The 22,819-nt window shown below is 41.7% G+C and overlaps 2 protein-coding genes across 3 annotated transcripts in view; one reads left to right on the top strand and one right to left on the bottom strand.

The window, feature by feature from the left end:
• The first annotated feature begins 8,656 nt into the window (after window positions 1-8,656).
• LOC139329848 (profilin-2-like) lies at window positions 8,657-17,512 on the top strand. Of its 2 annotated transcripts, none has more exons than XM_070960425.1 (3): window positions 8,657-8,968; window positions 12,207-12,399; window positions 15,085-17,512. In XM_070960425.1, the coding sequence occupies exons 1-3, from the start codon at window positions 8,840-8,842 to the stop codon at window positions 15,180-15,182; spliced, it is 420 nt and encodes a 139-aa protein (XP_070816526.1). In that variant the 5' UTR covers window positions 8,657-8,839; the 3' UTR covers window positions 15,183-17,512. The 2 variants fall into 2 exon arrangements, with proteins under 2 accessions (XP_070816526.1, XP_070816525.1); XM_070960424.1 differs by having other exon boundaries at window positions 8,659-8,968; window positions 15,501-17,512.
• A 1,050-nt stretch (window positions 17,513-18,562) lies between these two features.
• rnf13 (ring finger protein 13) overlaps window positions 18,563-22,819 on the bottom strand; it is a 39,428-nt gene continuing 35,171 nt past the window's right edge. The window contains exons 9-10 of the mRNA XM_070960696.1: window positions 20,151-20,231; window positions 18,563-20,001 (exon numbers count right to left, since the gene is read on the bottom strand). Of these exons, the coding sequence (XP_070816797.1) occupies window positions 19,631-20,001; window positions 20,151-20,231 (452 nt within the window). The 3' untranslated portion in view covers window positions 18,563-19,630. The remainder of the gene's footprint in view (window positions 20,002-20,150; window positions 20,232-22,819) is intronic.

The raw sequence follows: 22,819 nt of genomic DNA, 5'->3' as shown, positions 1-22,819 counted from the left end.
TTTACAGTAAAATCACATCAATTATTCTTCCATTCTTGCATCTGCATTAAGCCTCCAAACACTAAAGGTGGCTCAGCTTTTTGAAAATGATCTCTCAACACAAACAGTTGGTCTCACTTTGAGATGTGAATGGATCAAGTGAAGCGATTAAAATCCTGTGATCATTTCTGAGAATCTTGAGTTGTTAGCACTTACACTTGCTCAACAAACAGCCCCAGAGAAACAGCAGAAAGCTGCTCACTGGAAGCCGTACAAAGCTGCACGGTTAGGTGTCCTGCACTTAAAATAACAGAGATTTAAACCAAGTCAAACATTCACTGTGTTACAGCTTAGTTTTAAGAAAATGGTGTTAAAATGCCAGTGCAAATACTTTTAACATGGAAATAACGTTTTCAGAATCATCTACATCATTGAGGAAGCAGCTACAAACAGATAAAAGTGTAACTTGTGTAGACCAAATATAGACTTTTATTTATGTTGTTGGACACCGGTGAATTTTATATATCTTTGCATCCGAGAGTACATTACAGGCCTGATCTTTACCTTTATTTGTCAAGTATTTGTTGTCCCTGTTCTTAACTGTACTTCTCTCAGAGTCAAAGCCCTCGTATTTTGGCCAATAAAACTGACTCTGATTACTGTTTGCTGATGAGAAGCAAGCAGGTGTGATATTTTGCCAAATTAGCACACCTTCAAATATATGGGGTTTTCTTTCATTTCTAATCTGCATCAGATCCTTCAGTATCATATACAGGAATGCATGATTGTGACAAAGAAGCAACTTCTGACTCGTTTTGGTAGCTTGGTGAAATGTTAGAGCATTGTTGGTTTATGAAGAATACGTCTTTTAATCTCCCTTCAAAGACTTTACCAGTAATGAAACCCAAGCAGTGATCTTGTAGAAAATATCATTTCATGACTGCTGCCAGTTTTATTCACCGGTTTCTTGGCCCACAGCACTGAGTGTCAAATGATGATGCCCATCAGTATCAGCTTTAAAGCAGCCAAATGTCTTAACAGGCCTGGAAAAGGAAATCTGTAGGGAAAAATTCAAAGGACTGCAGTGTGATCCTATTTACAAACCAGAGGGCATGTACTAATTTAGACTTTAAAGTATTTTCTTTAACAGTGACATGCGCTTTCAATTTAGAGGTGATGTACTGTTCAAGTCAATTCATGTCCATTTAGAAGAACAGGTCAGGTGAGGGAAGAGTGGCGATATGTGTGTGATTTATTAACACTTACATGGGAATGGTGATACAAATTTAAGTCAACTTCCCTCCCAACCTTTCCCAACCTGCCTGCCGGGTCATCGGCTTTCTGGGAAACTCTTTGATATGATTTGACATAACCAAAAATCTGGCTTTGAGGCTTCTTGTTCAGTTTGCAAGAGGACTTTTTTATGTGTTGACTTGCCAAGTCTTTTCTAACCAGTGGCTCTAGTGCACCACCTGTGTCTCACTATGCCAGTTCATCTCCAGCATACAAATCAAAGCTGTAGTAAACAATTGCAGCCACAAGGTGTCGTTACTGAGCAGTGAAACATACTGCGGATACTATGCTGCACTGACCATACTGACTGACCATCCATCCATCTGTTTTGATTAAATGAGTTATAGTTTAGCAGTTCAATATAGGGTTGGCCAGAACCATAGAGTAAAAAAGATAGAAAAAAGATGCTCTGTTGCATGAAATCATATTACTTGGTTAATATTTGCATCATTATGGCATCATGAAAAACTATAATTACAATTACAACAGCAGAAAATCAAACATCTCTGTCAGACGTCAAACTGCTTGACAAATGCAAACACACTCACACACTAAGTGCCGTACGTTGCAGTGGCTCTCCCCATTTAATATTCATTTGACTTGCAAAACACAGCTGCACCTTTAAGAGGACTTTGGTGGGGTGTGTTGTGTGGTTGTCAAGTGGGCATGTGTACAACATGTTTAACTGTGGGTGTTGCATATATGATCTGGAAACACGTGTACAGTTCAGTGTACAGTTCAGTGGGTGTGGTGATCAAAGGACAAAGCGGGTGTTGAACTGATGACTGCTGAAAGGAGTTCATCGTTAAAGACTGGGAAAAAAGTAAAGGCGAAGGCACTCTGTGGCGGGTTGTCACAAGTGGGCGCCTTAAGAGTCATGAACACCTGACTGGAGGCATCTGGACATATGTTTACTGCTGGGGTAATCAAATGAGCAGTAAAATAAACAAAACAAACACGTTGCAGTGGTGCCTCTCAGTTTGGTTTTCCGTATTTTTTTCCATAAATGAACATTTTCCAGAAAACCCACTTAAGAGCTGCTTTAAAGTTCACTGACTGAAATGAAAAGTTCACTTTTGATTGCACTTGATGAGTTTGACATTAAGTGCTTGAGTGGATATGGTGGATGCTGCCATTTCACCTGCAATACCATTATAGAAATGTATCTGAGCTCCTTTAAAGGCATATGAAGGAAGAGGAAAAAGTGTCATCACCAACTTATTAAAGTGGGAAAAACGCCTGTGATGAAGAGCTGCCTGGCTGCTTACCAGCATTAGTAGCTTTAAATAATAATGTGAGAGATATTTTAACTGTTTCCCAGTAGCCCTTGGTTTGACCTGGGGAAACCAAGATGCATGTACTGAAAACACAACCTAAACAAACAGAAACTGTCTAATTTTCACTGAAACTGCCTCATTTTTCTGCAAAACAAGTGTCTGCTATTGGAACGCTTTGAAAGATGTACACTGAACATTGAGTTTTACTTGCTATAAAGACAGGAATCACATGCTTTGGAGTGCAATCAAACACAGCATTGTATAATAGTGGTATTGGCGTGTGTATTCCCATTTTAAAGCCATAATCTCAGACAAATAAGGACTCGTTTTCTGCTTCAGCATTGACAGACACAATACAATAGTGATCCCACTTGTCACTAATGCATGGAAGCTTTAACTTTCACTTTTTTTTTGAATATCAGGGACAGTAACTCATTCCAGGTAGCAAACCTATGGTAAACAGAAGTGATGAGGTTTGTATTTGCAGGCAGTGAGCATTAAAATCAAGGCAAACATCACAGTTTGGCTGACTGACAGGTGATTCAACACAACCACATGCATGCCATTGTACATTCCAAGGTTATACTGTGTGTTTGCTTTACAAGTTCCAGCAACACTGTTGGCATGCGTCCACACTTGGTAGAGAAGGAAGTATTAAACAGGATGTTAATGCTTCTGCAGCTTTGCCGTGGTTCATAGATATGGAAAAAAAAAACATTCATTGTCATCAGGAGGATTTCAAGGAGACTTCATTTCACACTTCTCAGCCAGACCGTCCCTCCTTATTTATTTAACCATTTATGATTAACTTCACTGTTTGTGATGCAGACGTAAGACTGGAAATATATTAACATAGATGAATAAAATGAACAGAGCTATTATAAAGTTAAAATCATGATAAGAAGCGTCATAAAGTCAGTGAAACAGTGAAACTGCTCACATCATGAAAAAGTCCATCCAGAGTGAGACTCAGTTCATCCTTCATGGTTTTCTTCATCCTTCACTATGAATCATGACTATTCATCTGAGCAGAACAGTGGGGCTTTATATCCCGTCTGTACATTATCATACCACGCTACCAGTGTTAGTACGGCTGGATGTTCTACTCTGCAGAGCAACAATTCTGTCACTCCTGACAGGCTAAAAATGTACTAAAAGTTTATTCTTTTTAAATGTATCAGTTGAATGTCTAACAATAGCTACATCTTTAAGTGCTTATGAGAAATACAGGACATAAATACTAATAAAATCAAAGGATCTCCTTTGTTATAACTGACCTTCTTTAAGAAAAACAAAATGTGGGTGTTGGATGATCCACATTCCTCAAGCATTTTTATGGAAAGGAGGTTTACAAACCAAAAGGAGGAACAGGAAACGGCAAGGCAGGCAGTGTTTCATACCGAAGCAGCTGAGCCACTCAGGAAGTGCTTTTACCACACATTTGACGGCTTTATTTCTTAGATGTATTGAAGGTGCAGATCAGCCTTTTTAAATATCAGCATCATTGAGAAATGAATTGCGATTGGTTTATTATTATGATTGTAAATAAATAAGACGAAGGAGAAGCTGATTGGTCTTCATTTGTTCAGTCTGTTTTTCTTCTTGCCATCACAGGCAAGGCCTTCTGGCCGCATCATCGCTATTCAAATCCATGCTAACCCACTGCCGTCAGCATGCCATGGGATTACGTAAACTCACCTTGAGTGAGTGTGTGTGTAGTGACTCTGCATTGTGCACATTTGCATACCCCCACATTTTATGTCCCTGTTTGTATGAAAAAATGTGTGCAGATCCTTTTTAGAGTTCATTTGCATGTGTGTGACATCCACGTGTTGCAGTCGTGATCAATGGTGGTGTTGATCCATTCCACAGATGGGGGGTGCAGGCCTCTGAAAAGACTGCCTCATTGTATGTCCCGCTGTCTCTAACACATGCCGACTGACTCAGCTGGCCGTGCAGATGGACCACCTTTGATCTCCTGTGGTGACCTTTCTAAGGAGGCAAAGGTTACTGGAGCCAGGCAAGCTGATTGTTATACGTTTTGTCCCAAGTTGCTAAGATATTTGTTATTGAATGACAATGGTATTAAGGTATTTTTCCACCTCTTCAATGACCGTGTAGACAGCCCCCCCCCCCCCCCCCATCTACTATTGATTTCTTTTGTGTGCGACAGGCCCAGGACCTGGTGAGCAGAGAGGAGACATTTTCTAGGAACAGAGCAGCCCCAGCGCTCCATCTTCCCTACCTGCTGCTGCTTAATATTTAATGCAGCGCACCCGAGCTGCTCCAGGAAGGAATGACAATGACAAGCCTGGTTACTTTTAAATCATGGCCGTTATGTACACTCACAATGTTGAAGCTCTGGCAACCTGTAAGGAAACTTCCTCTTTATTAGCTTTAACACCAATTGACAGAAGCGTCACTCAACTTGTTATAGTGAGTTCTCAGATGAATTAAAAAATTATGATTATTATGCCAAAACGGTTTGATTTGAGCACAAAATCCCAAATTCAGTCAATCACATGTCACAGAGTGGAAAAATTATTTATTTAGTGATACCTCTTCATTAAAAATACACCAGAGCATATCTACCTTCCAGAGTGTTCATCTGTGCGAGTTAAAAATAGGTCCAGATCTTCTACTGCTACGCAAGACAAAGAGTGAACTCAGGTCATGAATAAATAATTTTGTCCAATTGAGGTGAAAAAATGCCCTGAATTGTACTCAGATACAAGACAAAGCAGAGCCTCCTGTAGAGTCATAGTGTAAGTAAGGACTGCAGGCTAATAACTTAAGGAGTGGCTTCAAAGCCTGTTAGACAGCTGTGGCTCTGTCCTTTCACCTCTTTCCTGTTGATTGCTTGTAATGTTGGCCGCCTAGGAATAAAAGCTTGTTCTACTCTTGTGCTCGCTTCAGTGTAAAATTTTTGATTAACACAGTAGCATACCTTCTGTTAAGAGTGCTGAGAAACACCTGTGTCACGGTTAGACTAAAGGTGAGGGTTTTATGGCCTTAAAGAAATATGAGGAACTCTTTAAGAAAAACACAAAAAGGCAAAATGACTTTGGTACAAAGGCTATATATTACGAACTGACAAAGACCTCACATTGACCCAACAATGTAGGTGAGAAATCAGATATTTATTTTGCTAAAAAATGAACATTTAAAAAGATTTTAACTCTTGTGATTTTTTAGATTTTCTGCTATCAGAAATTCTCATATAAAGACAAAAACCTATATATGTGTGTGTGTGTGTGTGTGTGTGTGTGTGTGTGTGTGTGTATATATATATATATATTGAGTGAACATATTGGTTTTAGTCTTTCATGGGATCAAAAATATCACCATCCTTTAAAAACAGTGAACATATAAATGCAAAACAAAACACTTCAGTTTTGGAAACTTGTGATTTACAATTTGGGTGAGTGGGTTTAAACATGTAGGGGGTCATGTTCACCACTCTACATTTGCACCTTGTGACAAGGGATCACAAGTATACATTACCCTGTTTTATGGGGTCACAGGCGATAAAGACACACAATACTGGCTGTCAGCAGCTTCAGTGCTAAAGTATTGGTATTGCAGCTGCCTTCCAAAAACCTTTGTTTTTACATCCTTGTAGTCTTAAGGTTTTCTACTTCATTATAAATATCTGTATGCAGAGGCAAGGAAGATGGAAAAAATAATAATGAGTCTCAAGGCAGCATGCACTTGAAGTTGTAAATCAGTTGCAGGCACATGGTCTGTGCATCTGCATGCAGAGCCAACAGGACGCCACAGTGCCAGGTGTCAGAGTCAGAGCGTGCACTACGCTGACCTATTCTCTCTAACACTGAAAACTATGGGGTTTGTTTTTATCTGTTAACAGTACCTTGAAATCCTCTGGTCAAACCTTTTCCATGCATGGAGAAATGTGGATACCACATCTGCAGAAAAGGAAAGAAAAGCTGAGATCGCTTGCAAGAAAACTGGGGAACTGCTACTTGCTGTGTTTATCTCTGTGTTATCCAGCTGCTGTGATGATAATGCATGATGGTAACGGCCTTGTTGAAAACCAAGCCTTTTCTAAAGCAAACAAGTTGGCTCTTTTCTGTATCTCCATGACTCATGCACAGCCTGAGTGGTTTGGCTGTGAGTGGTACTATTTTGACAGAGCAGAAGTGCAAAACATAGGTGGCCATGGAAACTGACGACATCCAATGGCAGAATAGAATATGGGTGTGGCTGGCTGATTGACAAGTGTTTCTGACCCGCTCAGTTCCGCCTTCCTGGTCAATTAATAACTTTTTCTGTGCTCATTCTTCCGCAGGGAGGAAGAAAGAGAAAGAATTTGGAGGATGCTTTTAGATAAAGATAAAACTGTCACATGATGTGGGCTTCAAAAAGACTCAGATGAAGGAAGCTGTGTATGTGGCGCATGTAAAAAAAAGAAAGAAAAGAAAACAGTATGTTGTGTCTGTGCAGTTTGAACTGAGCTGGTTTGTCACTTACATTTATTTTTACACTAGTCTGAGTGTGTATCATTCTCCCCTTCACTTGTTAGTATATTAGATTTTTGGTTGTACCCAAAGTCTGGTGATCACTTTTCCAATACTTAACCTGTATTTTGTGAGCTTTTGTCTGCTTTTCATGCACATCATGTCATTGAGCATCACGTAGATCTGACAAGTGAGTCGCTGATTGATGCTCTCTTTTCACTCTTTAACTGCATTTGATTTGCGTTAGTCTTTATAATTTCACAGTTAATACACACAGATAGGATGAGAGAAAGGATAGCAAGATCATAAAAAGTCATGTGGCTGCCTTATTAATGGTTTCCATGGAGAAAACACAAACACAGATACATACAGCATGGTGTTTTGATGCAGCCCTGTAAAAGAGAAGTCACAGGTTTGATCCCACAACAAACAGATGTTCATCAGCAGGTATGTTTTAGCTTTATGTGAGCGCATTAAAGCAAATGGCAATAAAGTACTGTGTTTTGAATAGTTCAATAAGTAACCATGTGCACAACACCAAATGTTTTCCCAAATGAGGCCTTATTCCCATTTACATAAATCCCCCAATTATTCACCAGTTTATTGACACTTGGTATAGTATACACAAGAATTTTACACAAGGATGTGGAGGCTTAATTACTGGAAGAAATTCTGAAGTGTGAGCTATGCTTAAAATGTAAACATACACACATATATGGAAATACAGCCTCTCTCCAACACAATGCTGAGGACTGTAGCCTCAGACAGGCTCCCACTTTGAAGTGCTCTTTAAAGAATATAGCATACTGGTTTAGTTTCTATGCTGCTCAGAGTGTAAACTTAGTTACAGCAGCATATCTCCCATCATCCAAAGATATTTAAGGCACGTGTATTGGAGATCCAGTTCCTTCATTAGCATTGTGAGCTTGTGGTTGCCGCATTGTTTTACCTTGAGATGATCCAGTGGCCTTTCAAGGGTGTTTCCCTGTCTTTCAGAGCATGACTTACCTTAATGAATGCTGACCTATTGAAAAGAAAAAATTAAAAAAAAAGCATACATATATATAATGGATTTGAGTAAGACTGATGATTATGTCCACTGTGCCCATTTGGCACACTAAGTGGGGCAGCTATCACATCAATCTTAAGCCAAGAACTTGATACAACTGCATAATGGCACGAACATATTGTAAAACATCAGTGATGAGTAGGTAGCTAATGTGGTGATCAGTGATCATCATAAGGTAAAAACTGATGTGAACTGTGTTTTCAAAACTATTTATCATACCTTATAATTAAATATTTTCATGTTTGCTTTGAAAAATTAGTCTCAGAGATTTACAGTTGAAACACTGACCAATGTTTGCTTTGCATAATGAAAATGGCGTAAATGTTCATTTTGACTAGTTTAACCTAAAAAACAAAAACAAACAAACAAACAAAAAAAACAAGAATGGCATGTCGAAACAAATCTTTGATTTAGTGGAGAAAATAGGCTGTCTTGCTCATTGACACGACGTATTCATCCGCTGCGCAGTATATTATGCAATGAGGAAGCAGGGCGAACAACGACCCAGGCGGAGTGATTTAGTGAGGACTACACCCAAGCGCCTGTCCGATTGCAGCGGCTTCTCTTCGTTGCCTAGACCAGAAGAAAGCCGGGACGTGACGGAGCCGGGGGGTTCTGTTTGCTGGAGGCCCGTTAAACCACTGATAAAAACAGCTTCCTCGCAGTTTTTTCGTCGCTCAAGAGACGTTTGTGATCTAACTTGACGCTACGTATTTTTTCATCTTAGAACTAATTTCACAAACATGTCCTGGCAAAGCTACGTGGACAACCTGATGGCTGATGGCAGCTGCCAGGACGCAGCCATTGTTGGGTACACGGACGCCAAATACGTCTGGGCATCGTTTGTCGGCGGTACCTTTGCCAACATAATGGTCAGTATTATCTGTGTGTCAGTATCTAGGGTTACATACAAGGAAAATATACGTTTTGCACGCCCGTGCGTTTGTCTGCATAGCCAGGCCTTGGTTGAATGAGGATAAGGCGAGCAGTGTGGTAACGTACACATGGTATCCGGTGGTCACACATAAGATGCTTTGGCACGTATGCACTGTTGCTTTTCAGCAGACCACTAGCGTTTGTCATTTTTATCTCTTTACGGTAAATTTAACGGAATAAGTGGTCTCAATGTTCACGTTATTTTTCATCTCGGTACAACCGCCAAAGCAGCCACAGACAACTCAAGCCAAGTCTAGCAGTACCGCGAACTCGGGCTAAAGGGGCTAGCTTAGCAATGCTAGCAAGCTAGCTAGCAGCAGCTAGCCGTGTTTGCTTGTGATACCGGTCAGATAAGATGAGCCAGTCGGACAAAGCATAACCAATGTCGAGATTTTGTTCTGAATCCGGACCCAACCCAGTATATCTTTTCTCCGGGATTTTGTTGTTTTTGAAAACCGTGTACTAATTCCTTTGCCAGACAACACCGTATGCCAGCAGTACTCCCCAGCAGCGTACACCGTGAACGTGATTAGCAAGCTACAACTCGCGGTTAGCTCAAATCAGGCCGGTCATCCCCGTTGGAAAATCATTATTAGCTAACGCTAATAGCGCAAAGTTAGCGGCGCTCTCATGCGTTCTTGACGTGCTGGCGTGCTGCTGGTCTTTCTCGTTTTTTTCCTATTCGGCTTCTGTGAATCACGCTGCCGCTACCGCCCCTTATTTTCCAAGATGGCGGATACACTCCCAGTTTCTTATTCATTTTGTTCATGGAGGCTAATCGACATGTTTGGTCTTGCTACACTGGAAGCAGCGGTTGAATTAGTGCACCGTATATTTCTTGTGTTTTTGAGAGGCCGCACGGAGACTTCAATATATGGCAAAACTTGCGTGAATCCTAACTTAGCTAAACAATCGTCTCGGGCGCTTCCCTGAACCTCCATTTTGTCTGTTAAATAAATTATCAGCCAGTAATTTAAATATTTCTGTGTAGGTGTATGCATAACCAGTCACTATGTGAATGTAACAAACTCTGGCCGTTTTTGACAGAACTGATAGCTATGAAATGATAACCCTTGGACTAGACGTGAACTATGATCGAGTGTGCCGCTGTTCCTTGGGAGTGTCCTCCCTGACCACCGGGACAGAGTAACGTTATCCTTTGAAGGCACAAATTGTATAAATCGACTCTCGTGTATATTTTCCCGTGTGTGTAAAGCCATGGCTATTTGCCTACTTAGCAACGTTAGCCAGCCTGTGTTTTTTCCCAGACGCGGTGATTGACATTCGCTAAACAAAATCGGTAGGAGGAATACAGAAAGCTAACCCAGAATATGTGGAGCAGCGTAGCGAGGTCCATAAAGGAACAGAAAATTGGGTGCCCCGTGGGGAGGTACGGTGAATGTAAATGGCTAACCTGGCTCCAACGTGGAGCTAGCTGTCATGCTAACGTTGTCTGAGGCAGTAGGATTTCCTTTGAGTTTCCCGTTTTCTGAAGGGTTTCGTGTGTGCCATGACTGTGCATTTCTGGAGTTGAAGGGCGACGCCTTTTGTTCTGAAGATTGGTTCAAAGAATAGACCCGGTTTAATAAACACGTTTTAATGACAGTATTGCGGTGACTTACATTTTTGTGTCTGTAAGCAGCAGTGGTCAGAAAAAAATGGACTATTAGCAGGAGTCAGGCTTTTATAACTGAGATCTCAGCATGCTGTTTTTGTTAGTTGGAGAGGGCCTGTGAGGTTTCAGGACTTTCCCGTCACAGTGTAATGGAGTCAGCTGTGCCTTTAAACACCCCATGCACTTTTTTTCATCTGAACTCCCTTTCTCAATACTTGAGTACCATCCACTGTCCTGACTAACTTAGCAGAGAGAAGGAAAACAAAAAGTTTTACAACACATCCTTGGTCAGACTCTGTCTTAACATTTTTTTTAATTTGCAAGGCTTATTCTGTTAAATCCTAATAATCTTTCTTCTTTCATTTTACTCATGTACCAGTTAAGGTAAAGTGATGGCTGACTGTCTCATTTAACACTGATTTCATTTGAGAAGTTTGTCACATATTGAATGATAACCAGAGCCCATAATCCAAAACAGTGCAGCCCTGTGTCTTAATTGAAATTCATCATACCTTTACTTACTGTTTAGGACAGTCACAGAAGCAGTCCCTTGCTGTGGTTCACACTCAATCCTGCACACTATCCTGTCCAAATAATATGTGGTTACCCCCTTTTTAGGATAAGATTTGATGTGTGATTATGGAAATGAGACTTAAATGTCTTTGGTAGATTCAGGACATTTGGGCATTTTTAATTAAGGATGAGGCTTCATTCTAACACCACTGTTGGTGCCCCCCATATTAATATTTTATGTTAAACATTTTGTAATTGGGTGCTGCACTAATGTTGAAAGAAGGCCTGCAGGTAATAATCCTGTCACTAGAGGCTGTCTGAAATCTACTCCATATTTATTCTGCTGATTTCAGTGAAATCTAGCACCACAAAAGCACCCACAGTTAAACTCCACAGTCATCTTCACAGTGCTCATTTTAATTTGAATCTGACATATAGACTGAAATACTTCTCAAAAAACAGCATGGTTTATTAAAAAAATGTTATGACTGTATATAACCTCAAAAGTTGAGTTTTTCATTCTTTCTAGGAGCGTGGAGTTAATAATCTATTGTGAGATTAACTGAATTTCTATCACCCCCCATCCCACCCCCATTTCCCACAGTATTTTTTTTTAGTAGTCAACCAACAAGATTTACTGATACTTTTATATTATGGCATGCATAATCAGTTATGAGCAGTGTGAAATATGTTTTGGTAAACTTTTAAATGTTGTTAAAAGTCTAAATTCCGTTCCAGTATTTTTAAGAGCACTGTAACGTATTGCTTTTAGAGGGGAAACAATTTTGGAGCTAAGAGGATAGGCCGAGGAATTAAACTGTTTATTTGTGTGGTACTTAATCAGTCTCAAAGGCTTCACAGCGCCCACATTATGGAGCAATGGATGAGAATTGTGTTCAATGTGAGCAAATAAAATGCCCACCAATCATCTCTAAGAAAAAACAAAAATGACTCAAGAGACTCCACCTGAATTGATGGGCACTTTGCATTGAGTTTGGCAGAGATGTACATGCACCTGACTTCTTGATTTTTGTGGTCCCCCTTAGCCCGAAGAAATCGACGTGTTAATAGGAAAGGACCGGGAGGGCTTCTTCACCAGTGGGCTGACCTTAGGCAATAAAAAGTGCTCCGTAATCAGAGACAGCCTCCAAATTGACGGCGACTGGACAATGGACATCCGGACAAAGAGTCAAGGAGGAGAGCCAACATACAATGTTTCTGTAGGCAGAGCCGGCAAAGGTGAGCCCCATGTTCAGTGTTGTTTGTCGCATACATTTTAGTAGTGCTACAGTGACACCATAGCCTGCTTTTGACATAGTGCCTTTAGTTTAGCCACATTGATAACTTATGTGTTGTCCATGCATGTGGGAGAGATATTGAATGCGCCTTTCCTCAATATATGACAAACACAAGGACGCTAACAGTCTGTGAATCACAGGATATTTACAGTGAATGTCATTTAATTATGGTAGGGAATGTGTGCATCTCAACTGAATGTAATCTTTAGGAATACTCGGTTTGTTTTAGAGATGAAGGGCAAGTTAAGGGGAAATCTCCCTTCAATCATGACTTCCTTTCATGCTCATAATTTTGTCAGTTATAGCTGAATTGGTGTTTAATTTAACTTGGAAGATTCACATTTGGTTAGGCTTGCCAAGGAAGCCTAGTTATCTTACAGATTAACAAATCGCAACCGTAAAAAACTGATTCCATGTTTCTTGCACTCTCCCCTCTGTTATCAGTCTTGTATATCTGTTGTCTAGAGAGATTTTATGGTTCCATGCTCCTGATTTTTGCCCTTCTGATTCAGTTCTACTAAGATGTAACGTGTCCTTTTTCCTGATGTGTTCAGTGATTTAGAATATCACAACTTAAGTATATGACAGCAAGCTCTATGATACAAATTTCAGGGAGTAATTTCATTATATTCTTAAATTGTGGAGTTGGAGTAGCATAATAAAAGTAGTAAAATTCATTTCGCGGTACTGTTCAGCTCTAAACTTCCAACAGCAATGGGTTGTTCGGTCAAATTGAAGATGTATCAGTTGGCTGTGACTTCCACAAGCTGGATGTTTGTGAACCAGAACAACATTAAATCTGGGACATGATTTGTGCTTTGCATAGCTGAAGCATTTCACCACAGAGGTCACAACTCACTCATTGATCTCTCTTTGAAGGGTAATTTGTTTTAAATTAAATGTTACAAGTAAATGTCAAATATTAACATAATTAATAGGTATTCTGTGTTTACATGCAAGTAAACACTGATTTGATGCATAAATCACATGAAGCCCTCAGAATTAAAACCATAGACGCCTACGGATGTTTTTAATGAATTGCTTTAAATACACTTGCTGTCAAAACTGTAAAATGTGACAATTAGGAGATGACAGCTCTTCACATTAGCAATGATAAATCCTCTTTGTATCACACAAACATCGGTACCATTTTAGGAATTGAAGTTAAGTCCTTTTATGGACTTGCCTGAGAGTTGTGCCAGTTTTCATGTTGCCTGTATGGGCCCCGATGCCCTGTCCTCCTCACTTTCCTCAGACACTACTAAAACGTACAGGTGAGACTGTAACTGGTTCCTATTTTCCACAAACTGGACTCACTCGTTGAGCCAGAATTTCCTAAAAACTTCCTGAACTGCATGCATCTTCCTCCTTCCTGGTTAACACACCCTGACCCTCAAAAGTATGAATCTGTTTCCCTGCTCACATGCTTCCACTGTGTTCCTGTTAAAATGTGTATTCAGGCACTTCAGGGCTCTTACATGTATTGAGGAGAGGTACCACAAGCATGCTCCTGTATCTGCATGTGTGCTGCGTTAGTCATGGTTGTTAGTATTCAGTAGAAGCTTCACTTTCCTATTCTTTGCTGCTGGCATGGTGTATATTGATTACAGATGAAACGATAAAGACCCAGCTCTGACTGTGGAGTGCAGTAAACTCAGTAGTGCAGACTAGTTCATGTTGCTCTCCACCACCAGCCACTTGAAGGAGTACCACATCCATACCTCGCTGCTTGTCAGTGGAAGTGGGGAAAGAAGCTGATTGGCAGCCATAAGAACTTAGTTTGCCTTCTGCCCAGTGTGAAGTTTGAGATTTGTTAGAACAAATCCATCAGAAAAGATATACGATGAATATATTCTGGTCACTGCAATTTGTGCTTTCAGACAAGATTTTCACTCTAGTGATGTGGATTTGACCAAACCGTTACAGTAGTGTAAAATGTATATTTACTAAAGGGAAGATTGCATTCATATAATGGTGCACCTAATGCACGATTGCTTTCAGCAAGTTGTATTCAGGCGTGTTTCAAAATAACTGTGGTACGATATTATCTAACGTCACCTGGCCTTTTTTTTTTTAAGAATTTGCGTCACACAACTTAATTGGGCCTGGGTCTTGTCAAATTGTGATTTGTTTGGCCTCAGTCCAATAATGATCCTTGCTATGATGCCTTACCACACAGATGTGGGAAGTTGTTTCCTTTTATCAATAGTTTGGTGAAATATCAAATTTTGCTTTCCATCTACATAGAAGTTAGTAGATATTCAAGTAGAGTCAACGTATGAAGTAAAGATGGAGCCTCTGTCTGGTTACTCGGTCAGCACAAGTGTACAGATTGACAAACAGCTTTGCATGTGTCCTTTACATTTATTCTCATGCTTTACTCACACTCTGTCTTCCCAATTGTAATGTGTGATGTCTTGTTTCACCACCAGCAGCACTGATAAGAAAATGAATGTTTGGGCTCAGTGGAGCCTTCAGACCAAAGTGTGGCTATGCTTTTTTGTGCCATTGTCCTCCTTTAGCTGTCCTTGTCTGCCTGTTGCTTTGAGCTCTGTGCTCTTCTCTTTTCACTTGTGTGATCTCCGCACCTTCTCTAAATGTCCCTTCTCTGTCTCTTTTCTTTCAGTCTTGGTCTTGGTAATGGGCAAAGAAGGGGTCCATGGAGGCGGATTGAATAAGAAGGCATACTCGATGGCAAAATACTTGAGGGATTCAGGGTTTTAGTTTAGTTTTAATGTAGCTTATGTGATGTAGTTGAGGGAGAGAGAAAAAACAAACAAAAAGGAAAACAAAAAACACAAAACGTAAAAAAAAAATACAGAAAAAAAAACTAATTACTGTCAAGTCCATTTTCCCGCCTCAACAGTCCCATTAAACAAAATCCCAGGAGCATTTTTAACAAGTGCAGGGTCCAGACTCTGTCCTCAACAATGTAGCCCCACATTTAGCAAGGTTGCAATAAACAAGTATTTTATTTTCCAGCCCTGCTATCACCATGTCTGTTCATTTATTTTGTTGTTTTTTTTCCTTTGTGTACTCCAGCATTGGTTTTTGTCATGGGGAAGGAAGGTGTCCATGGAGGGCAGCTCAACAAGAAAGCATTTCAGATGGCTGAATACCTGAGGAAGTCTGGATACTAAAGCAGCCTGTACCCAGCCACCTAGCAGCTCACCCTTACCACCCTGTTGCATTTCACACTACTTCCAGTCCTAGTTGGTAGTTACTTTGTTTTTCTTTTCCTGCCTTCCCGCCTCCCCATTTGTTATCCCATATTTTGTTGTCATCTTCCCCTAACCCGTCCTCTTCCCTCAACACACTTGGGCTGTGTACTCTTACCCCCTTGAGCACTATAAGTTGATCCATAGCAAAGATGAGCATGTTGCTAACAGGATGTCATGACAAATCTGTACTTAACCAAGACCAGCAAAAAAAAAAACTCTGGCCAAAACACCTGGACAACGAAGGCTATAGCGTCAATTTGAAGTAGATATTTCTTTGTTTTCTCTCTGTCATAGTGCCCATTACTTAAATCCCCCTCGAACCTGATCATACACACTCCCTCCCTGAGCAGTCAATGCCTTTGGAGCACTTGAGCACTAACCAAGCTCGTCATGTCTTCCTCTTCTATTTCCCCATCACGTCCGGGAGGACAGACTGTGTGCATATCTCAGTCCGCTGTCGTTTCCCCTCTCACATCCACCACTACCCCCCTCCACACTCCCCCTGCCAAAATTTTCAGTTCCCCCCCATTTCCCCATCCTGTTTGCTCAAAGCAGGCAACAATACAAACCTCACTGGAGACACTCGTCTTCATCAAACACCACACACACCATCCAACCAGTCCCTAACTCCTCTTTCAGATTCACTACTCTGTCCTGACTACATTTTCTAAAAGGGGAGTAGCATGTGCATGTGTGTGTGAGTGTTTGTGTGGGGGGTGGTGTGTGCTTGGATCGGCTCAGTTAATCATCACGAGCCGGAGTTGTGAGTGTTGGTGTCGTCCAGGTGCTGGTAGCCTCTCCTCCCGTCATCACAACCTCCCCGACTACACGAGAACCCATGGACATTCCACAGTAACAATGGCTCAGGCACTTAATACTGTTTTTGTTTGCCAGCTCCTGTAATATATTTTTTTTTCATTCTTTTTTTTTCTTTTTTCAAAGGCTGCCATTTTTGGACAGTAGAAATCCCAGCATATAACCATCTGGAGTGTGTCCAGTTTGATTTTTTTTTCTTTTTCTTTTTATAGGACCAAGTGTAGTCAAAGCTCGGGTGTTTATACTATTGCTCTAAATCATGTGATGGATGACTGCTAACTTTTTCTGATGAAGGAAACTCTAACGACACAGTAATGCTTACTATGGTTAAAAATTTATGAAGCTACAGGGGAGGTAAGGGTGGGAGTATCTGATAAATCTCATTTCATTTTTTTTTTTCTTTTTTGTTGTTTAGAAAACCAACAACTGCATTTGTACAAACCCATGCTGTGTTGAAAACTACAAAACTGTGGAATAAATTGCCTTCTACTCTATAGTCAGCTGAGCTCTGGGGTATCACACGGTCTGTCCATGCTCAGTACTGCTACTGTAACGTCCAACTGAGGAAAATAAAAAAAAAAAACCTTTCAAAAGTAGAAATGACACTCAATGGGAGATGGGATTGGTTGGAACAAAAACGCTTATGGTTGTCTTGTTGAAACTTAACTGCAGAACCTGTGTATCCTGTGCCATAATGTAGAGAGATCTGTTGCTGTTCTGAGATGGATTTTACCCACTGTCCACTAAAGACGTCATTTCATTGGCACTTTCTGTTTCTTTAGCTTCAGCTCCACTGTTTAGGCCTTGTGGGATATGTGTACTCATAAAAAAAACCTGTTTCAAGTCCTGTTGGCTGATTTATGTTCGTTTCCTTTTCTTCACCACTTTTTTTCTTACATCTGGGATACAGTCTCTTTAATGCATCTGATTTCATATGCATAAAACCAAGAAATGCCATAAATTGATTTATCACCTTGTTTACAGACAGATCAAATAAATTTATTCCAACCAGATAAATGTTTGCTGTTCTTTTTTTTTTCTCCCCCCCCCCCCACACACTCAATGTTGCCTCTTGAATAGTTCAGCATTTTGGGAAATGTGCTTATTTGCTTTCATGCCAGTATCAGCTGAGTCAATTGGATATCACTCATTTCTGAATGCTAAAACATGAAGCTTCAGCCAGTTAGCTTAGCACAAAGACTGGAAACGGGGCCAGTGGTTAGCCTTACTTACCAAAAGTCTTGTTTCTTCAGTTTCATTGTTGAGCCGATTTGCGTCATTGAAGTAGACTGTTGTTCACTCCGTGTCCTTTGTTTAGACTTTGATATAAAATTGTTTGAGTTTCAAAGTTCATTCCTGACCTAAGGAACAGCAGTTGACAAAAATGCACTTACCCTAAGGTCCATTCATTAGCTGCTCTCAAGCTTTTGATATCACATGATATCAGCAGATTAAGATTTGAAACTCAAATTTTAACACACCATGGGTGAGAAGCTGGTACAGCCCAGAAAAGGTGGGCCAGCTATCACGTGACATGATTGACAGCTACTGAATGGACCTCAGGATGAGGTTTTTGTTTTTGTTTTTTTTTTTTCTTTTTTGGTGGTGTTACTTAGGCTAGAGGCACATTTGAAGGCAGGGAAAACCCCATCTTTATTATTTCTAGGGGCATTTTAGGCTTTTTGAGTGGAGAGAGAATAACAAGAAAACAAGACACTATGCGGGGGTTCACGGTCAGCACTTTAAACCCTTGGGTCACCTCGGAAAAGACTCATCGTCTGTAGAGGTAAAATTGCGCTCTTTAACTGAGAAATTAGTGATAGTTGAAGAGTGTAGAGGTCCTATAATTTCCACTTAGTAATGAGCCATGCCAGACTTCAACAGGCTGATTTCTATCAGATAATCAGCTCATTATGCTGAACGAGTTTACTAGAGCTGATGTGTTTGCTCGTTGAAGCCCCACATGAACATCCGGGTTCCAGCAAAATTCTGCAGGGTCCTCAGTGCAAACAGGATGGATTACATCGTGTTTTCAGTGTCATGAAAACCAAGTGAACGACAACCCGTGAGAAGTTTGTCAAGTGTTGTTTTCATTTTATTGAAGTGAATTCAGATCGAGTACATACATGAGCAGGAAAAAACACTAACAACACAAAATCAGAACTGAAAAAGGCAACAGGTCTCATGAACAAAAATCAAGCAATGTTATGAAAAAAATGGACTGACTATAAATCGTATTAAAATGAGATAAGATTAAGTTGAACGTTTACAAGGCCTATCAACAAATAACTGCTCGTGTTAAATTGAGTGATAGGTCTGGAGCAGCCAAAAGAAGTTTACCATAGGCGGCGCGGACGTCTCTCCACGCCCTCATCGACATGATGTGACGTCACACGGAGAAGAAATATTCTGTGTTTCGAATGAGTTTCTCAAACTGGGTTGGCTTCAGTTTCTCTTTGAGACTCATTGTAACAGATAAACCGTGGCACAAAACACAGACAGGAGCACTTACGCACCTTCATACGTCAGGCTAGAAATAAATTGGCAAAACCATATTTGTTTTAAATGTTTCTATACTTGCTGAATGTTAGTTTAATTTTTACAAAAAGTATGCTGCATAGCGGTTCAAGGAGTGTCAGTGGAGCATGAACACGTATGTACAATAATGAAAGTTCCCCATCGTTGAAGGACAGGAGATAATCAAAGGTAAAGATGGTGGTTTATGGTGATCTATACTTTTATATACACAGTACTTTTACTGAACATTGTGTCAAGTGTGATCTTGTGTTTTTAGGGACCTCTGGATTTTTCCACCCATCTCTGTATCACCTCTTCAGGACTGAATCGAGTACAGTATAACAGTCTACTGTACATGAGTGCCACCAGCCCCTCAGACATGCTCACTGACTTCCCGTCACACACTTGGAAATCCGAACTTCATCCAGTAATCATGTTAAAACTAAAACTTGCAGAACTTGTAGGGAAGATACATTACAATGTCATGTAAGCAGTGAAAGAAGAATTCGGATGATGAATCTGTTTGGTGACCCCCAACGAAAGTCTCTGCAGCTGTGAGGTTGGGGCGGGCAGAAGGGCGGGGTTTTATGGCGACCGGTCAGGCCAGCCACCTATCAGTCAAGCTCGGGGCAGGTCATGCTCGTGGCCTTCAGAGCAGGGCTGCTGCATCTGCACCACCACAGTCTCCACGGTGACCTCTTCCTCGCTGTCGCTGCTGTCCAGCTCGTCGTCCTCATACTCAGAGGACTCCTGGTCCTGCTCAGAGCGTGACGCCCCCGACATGGTGCCAAAGGAGTGGGCGCTGGTGGAGGCCAGGGAGCGCAGCAGCGGGGTGCTCTCCGACACCTCCTCATTCTCGTCAGGGCCGCTGTCCCCCTCCTCTGAGTCGGAGTCAGAGTCGCCCTGCGAGGGGACCACTTTCTGCTTGCACACCGGACACGTTTTCTTAGTTTTGGTCAGCCACGGGTCCACGCACTTACTGTGGTAGGCTGAGGACAACAAAGGCACGAGCAGTGGAAAGGTTAATCATTCTGATTAAGCAGCATCTTAACAGCCTGAGAAGTCCACTGTGGCGTGGACGGTCGCCGCTCTAAGAGAGGTTAACGACTCACACAGAGTGAAGAAGGTTCAGACTCACCGTGAGAACATGGCAGGACTCGGAGTTTGTCACCTTCTTCATATTCATCCAGGCAGATGGCGCACACATCGTAATTGTCCCCTGGGTCAAAAACACAAGACATGTCCATCTTCTGACTGCTGTAACTGAACGTGCTTCATTACTGTCACATACCTGTACGGCTCTGACACAGCAAGAAATTCATAGTCACACACAATTACACTGATACATATACCACAACACAGTATTTCCAGTATATATTTTGCTTTGCATCAAGTGGCCATTGTATAGGTGTGATCATCCACTGTGACCTCCACTGTGCAGATATGACAAATAATGCATGAATTCAGAGATAATCATTTTTCAATATCTGCATGGCTCATCTTCCATGAGTGGGTGGAGGAGAGAAGACTAATGGCTCAAGTGAGGGGTGTGAGTATGTATCCAGGTGATTAGGAGCTCCAGCTGCCTTAAATTTCCTTAAATTCTTTGTCACTTTCCCAAATATGTCCCAGCAGCCAGCCATCCAATCCTCAGCCTACAGGGAGAATCACTGCTGAACAGCCAGCACTGCGTTTCCTGACTCAGAGGAGGTGCAAAGCCTCTCTGTGCACTAAAAGCTCAGGAATTTATCAACGCACTCCCTTTCAAATTCCACAGAGTTCTTCTCCCTCTCCTTCCTCTTCCCTGGCCGGGCTGGACGGAGGGAGGGAGCTGGGCTGTGGGCCGCTGTGTTTATGTAAGCTCTAAATGAGCATGTTTTCCCCCGACCGGGCTCTGTGTGTCCGTGCCAGGGCTGCATGTGACCGTATAAGGATGGGGAGTCACATCGAGCGGAGCCCCCCTCCTCCACCTCCTCCTCCTCTTCCTCTGAGCGTCAGCAACTTCGACTCCGGGCGATGTTTTCAACTCTGCTCCTTCTCCCTCTCCACATCCGCTTTTCCCCCTCCTCATCATCACTATCATCCTCTTTTTTTTTTCGACCCAACACTTGTCTTGTTTCCTTTTTTTTTTGGACATTAGTCCAGAGCAGCCTCCACCTTTTCCCCATCTTTCCCGCTCTTCCAGGCCAGTGCTGGAGCGTCGGGGTGAGGGAGAGGGAAAGTTTGCGCAGGCGTGGATCCAGCACACACTCAGGAAATGCTGAACTGTGGCACTAACTGAGCTATTCTGAGTGAGGCAGAGAGCTTCAGTGGCTCTGTGAACTCAGAGGCTGCTCTGTGGAGATGACGTGAACGGAGCTGAGTGTCGTTTCAAACGTGCCAAAACGGATGCCATTCCAACACCTTAAGGGGTAAGAAACAGGAGTGGCCAGACAAAACAAACCCCGTGAGGAGGAGGTTATCAGCCACACTGTGCTGTAAAGCAGCATCGCAGTGCGCTGATCACCTTCATAGCTCAGCTCTGAGTTTCCATTTGTGTCATGTGGCGCAAGGAGATGCCCAACGCCCTGAAATACAACCATGGGTCTAGGCCGGGTTCAACCGGCAGCAGACATTCTGGGTCCACTCACACATAATTTTAACTTCAGATAAAGTGGTTCAGAGTTCAGCAATTACTTCACGAGTGACTGATTACAAGTCTGTGATCAGGGCCAAAGTAAGGGTGGGCCACGTGGCCGTAAAATAAGATCATGGTTCAGGGTATTTCTGCAATAATGGTATTTTTGAAAACAAGACAAGATAGAAAACAACTTGCTGTACCCCAGCAGCGATGTTCTCGCAACTTCACAGTTTGAACATCAAGTGACACGACTTCCCATGCAAAGTTACGTTCACTTTCATGCTGTATTGTATCACACAGTATGTCTGGCTACATCACATTGTTCAGTCAGTCGGTTCTGACGTTATTAATCAATCCTCTGCACCAGCGTCAACAAGACAAATACGAGGATTTTGTTTTTAAATGTGAACACTGTAATGTGCCCAGTTGACTGCAAAGCCAGAAAAATGACTCAGACGAGCTCAGGTGTCTGTCCGGTGTCCACTGAGAAACGCGCAGCGCAGTGTACTGCAGCAGAACATCAGTCCGCTCCGGCCGTCCATCAGCACGGAACAAATGACAGCGCTCCTGCTGATCAAAGAGCCGCTGCAGACGGTCACACACTCCTCATTTCTACACACTCCTACTAGAGATGAGCTTCAGTATTGTCATGACTGACCTGCACATGTGAGCTGAGGCTCACATTCACAGGTTTCACAGTGCTTGTGTCAAGAGCAGCATGTGCTGAAGAAGGAAATCCAAATTCTTGAAGAGCTGTCAGGCGACTGATTACAATACTCATCAAATATTCACAGATTTTCCGAGCAAATATTAAAAAAACGTGTCTCAAACACATAACACCAGAAGAAACAGCTCCAGAAAAGCTTTTCTACTAAAGCGTCTTCTCCCATCTGCTCTTTATATTCTGGAGGCTTTTTTTGAGTCTAAATATATTGTATAGCTACAACTAACGATGAATCTGGCAACTGTTTTCTTCATTAATGGATTAGTTGTTTGCAGTGGCGTTGCTCAGGTCTCTGGGGGCTCAAAGCAAGAAATCCCTGGGGTCCCCACCCCAGCCATGCACGCTATAAAAATTTGGTTTTTGCACACATAAATGCACAATTTCTGGGACATTTGAGATGAATACAGAAAAAATAGATTAGTTGTTCTCACAGTGAGGTCCAGAGACCAACAGAGGTCCCTGA

The sequence above is a fragment of the Chaetodon trifascialis genome, chromosome 4 (genome assembly GCF_039877785.1).
Source record: "Chaetodon trifascialis isolate fChaTrf1 chromosome 4, fChaTrf1.hap1, whole genome shotgun sequence".
NCBI lineage: Eukaryota > Metazoa > Chordata > Actinopteri > Chaetodontiformes > Chaetodontidae > Chaetodon > Chaetodon trifascialis.
The sequence above is the reverse complement of the archived record's forward strand: the minus strand, read 5'-3'. Positions and strand labels throughout refer to the sequence as shown.

Coding starts and splice junctions, on each gene's coding strand:
- LOC139329848 (XM_070960425.1), top strand. CDS start 8,840: ATGTCCTGGCAAAGCTACGTGGACAACCTGATGGCTGATGGCAGCTGC. Junction 8,969..12,206: donor GTACCTTTGCCAACATAATG/GTCAGTATTATC, acceptor GGTCCCCCTTAG/CCCGAAGAAATCGACGTGTT. Junction 12,400..15,084: donor TGTAGGCAGAGCCGGCAAAG/GTGAGCCCCATG, acceptor CTTTTCTTTCAG/TCTTGGTCTTGGTAATGGGC.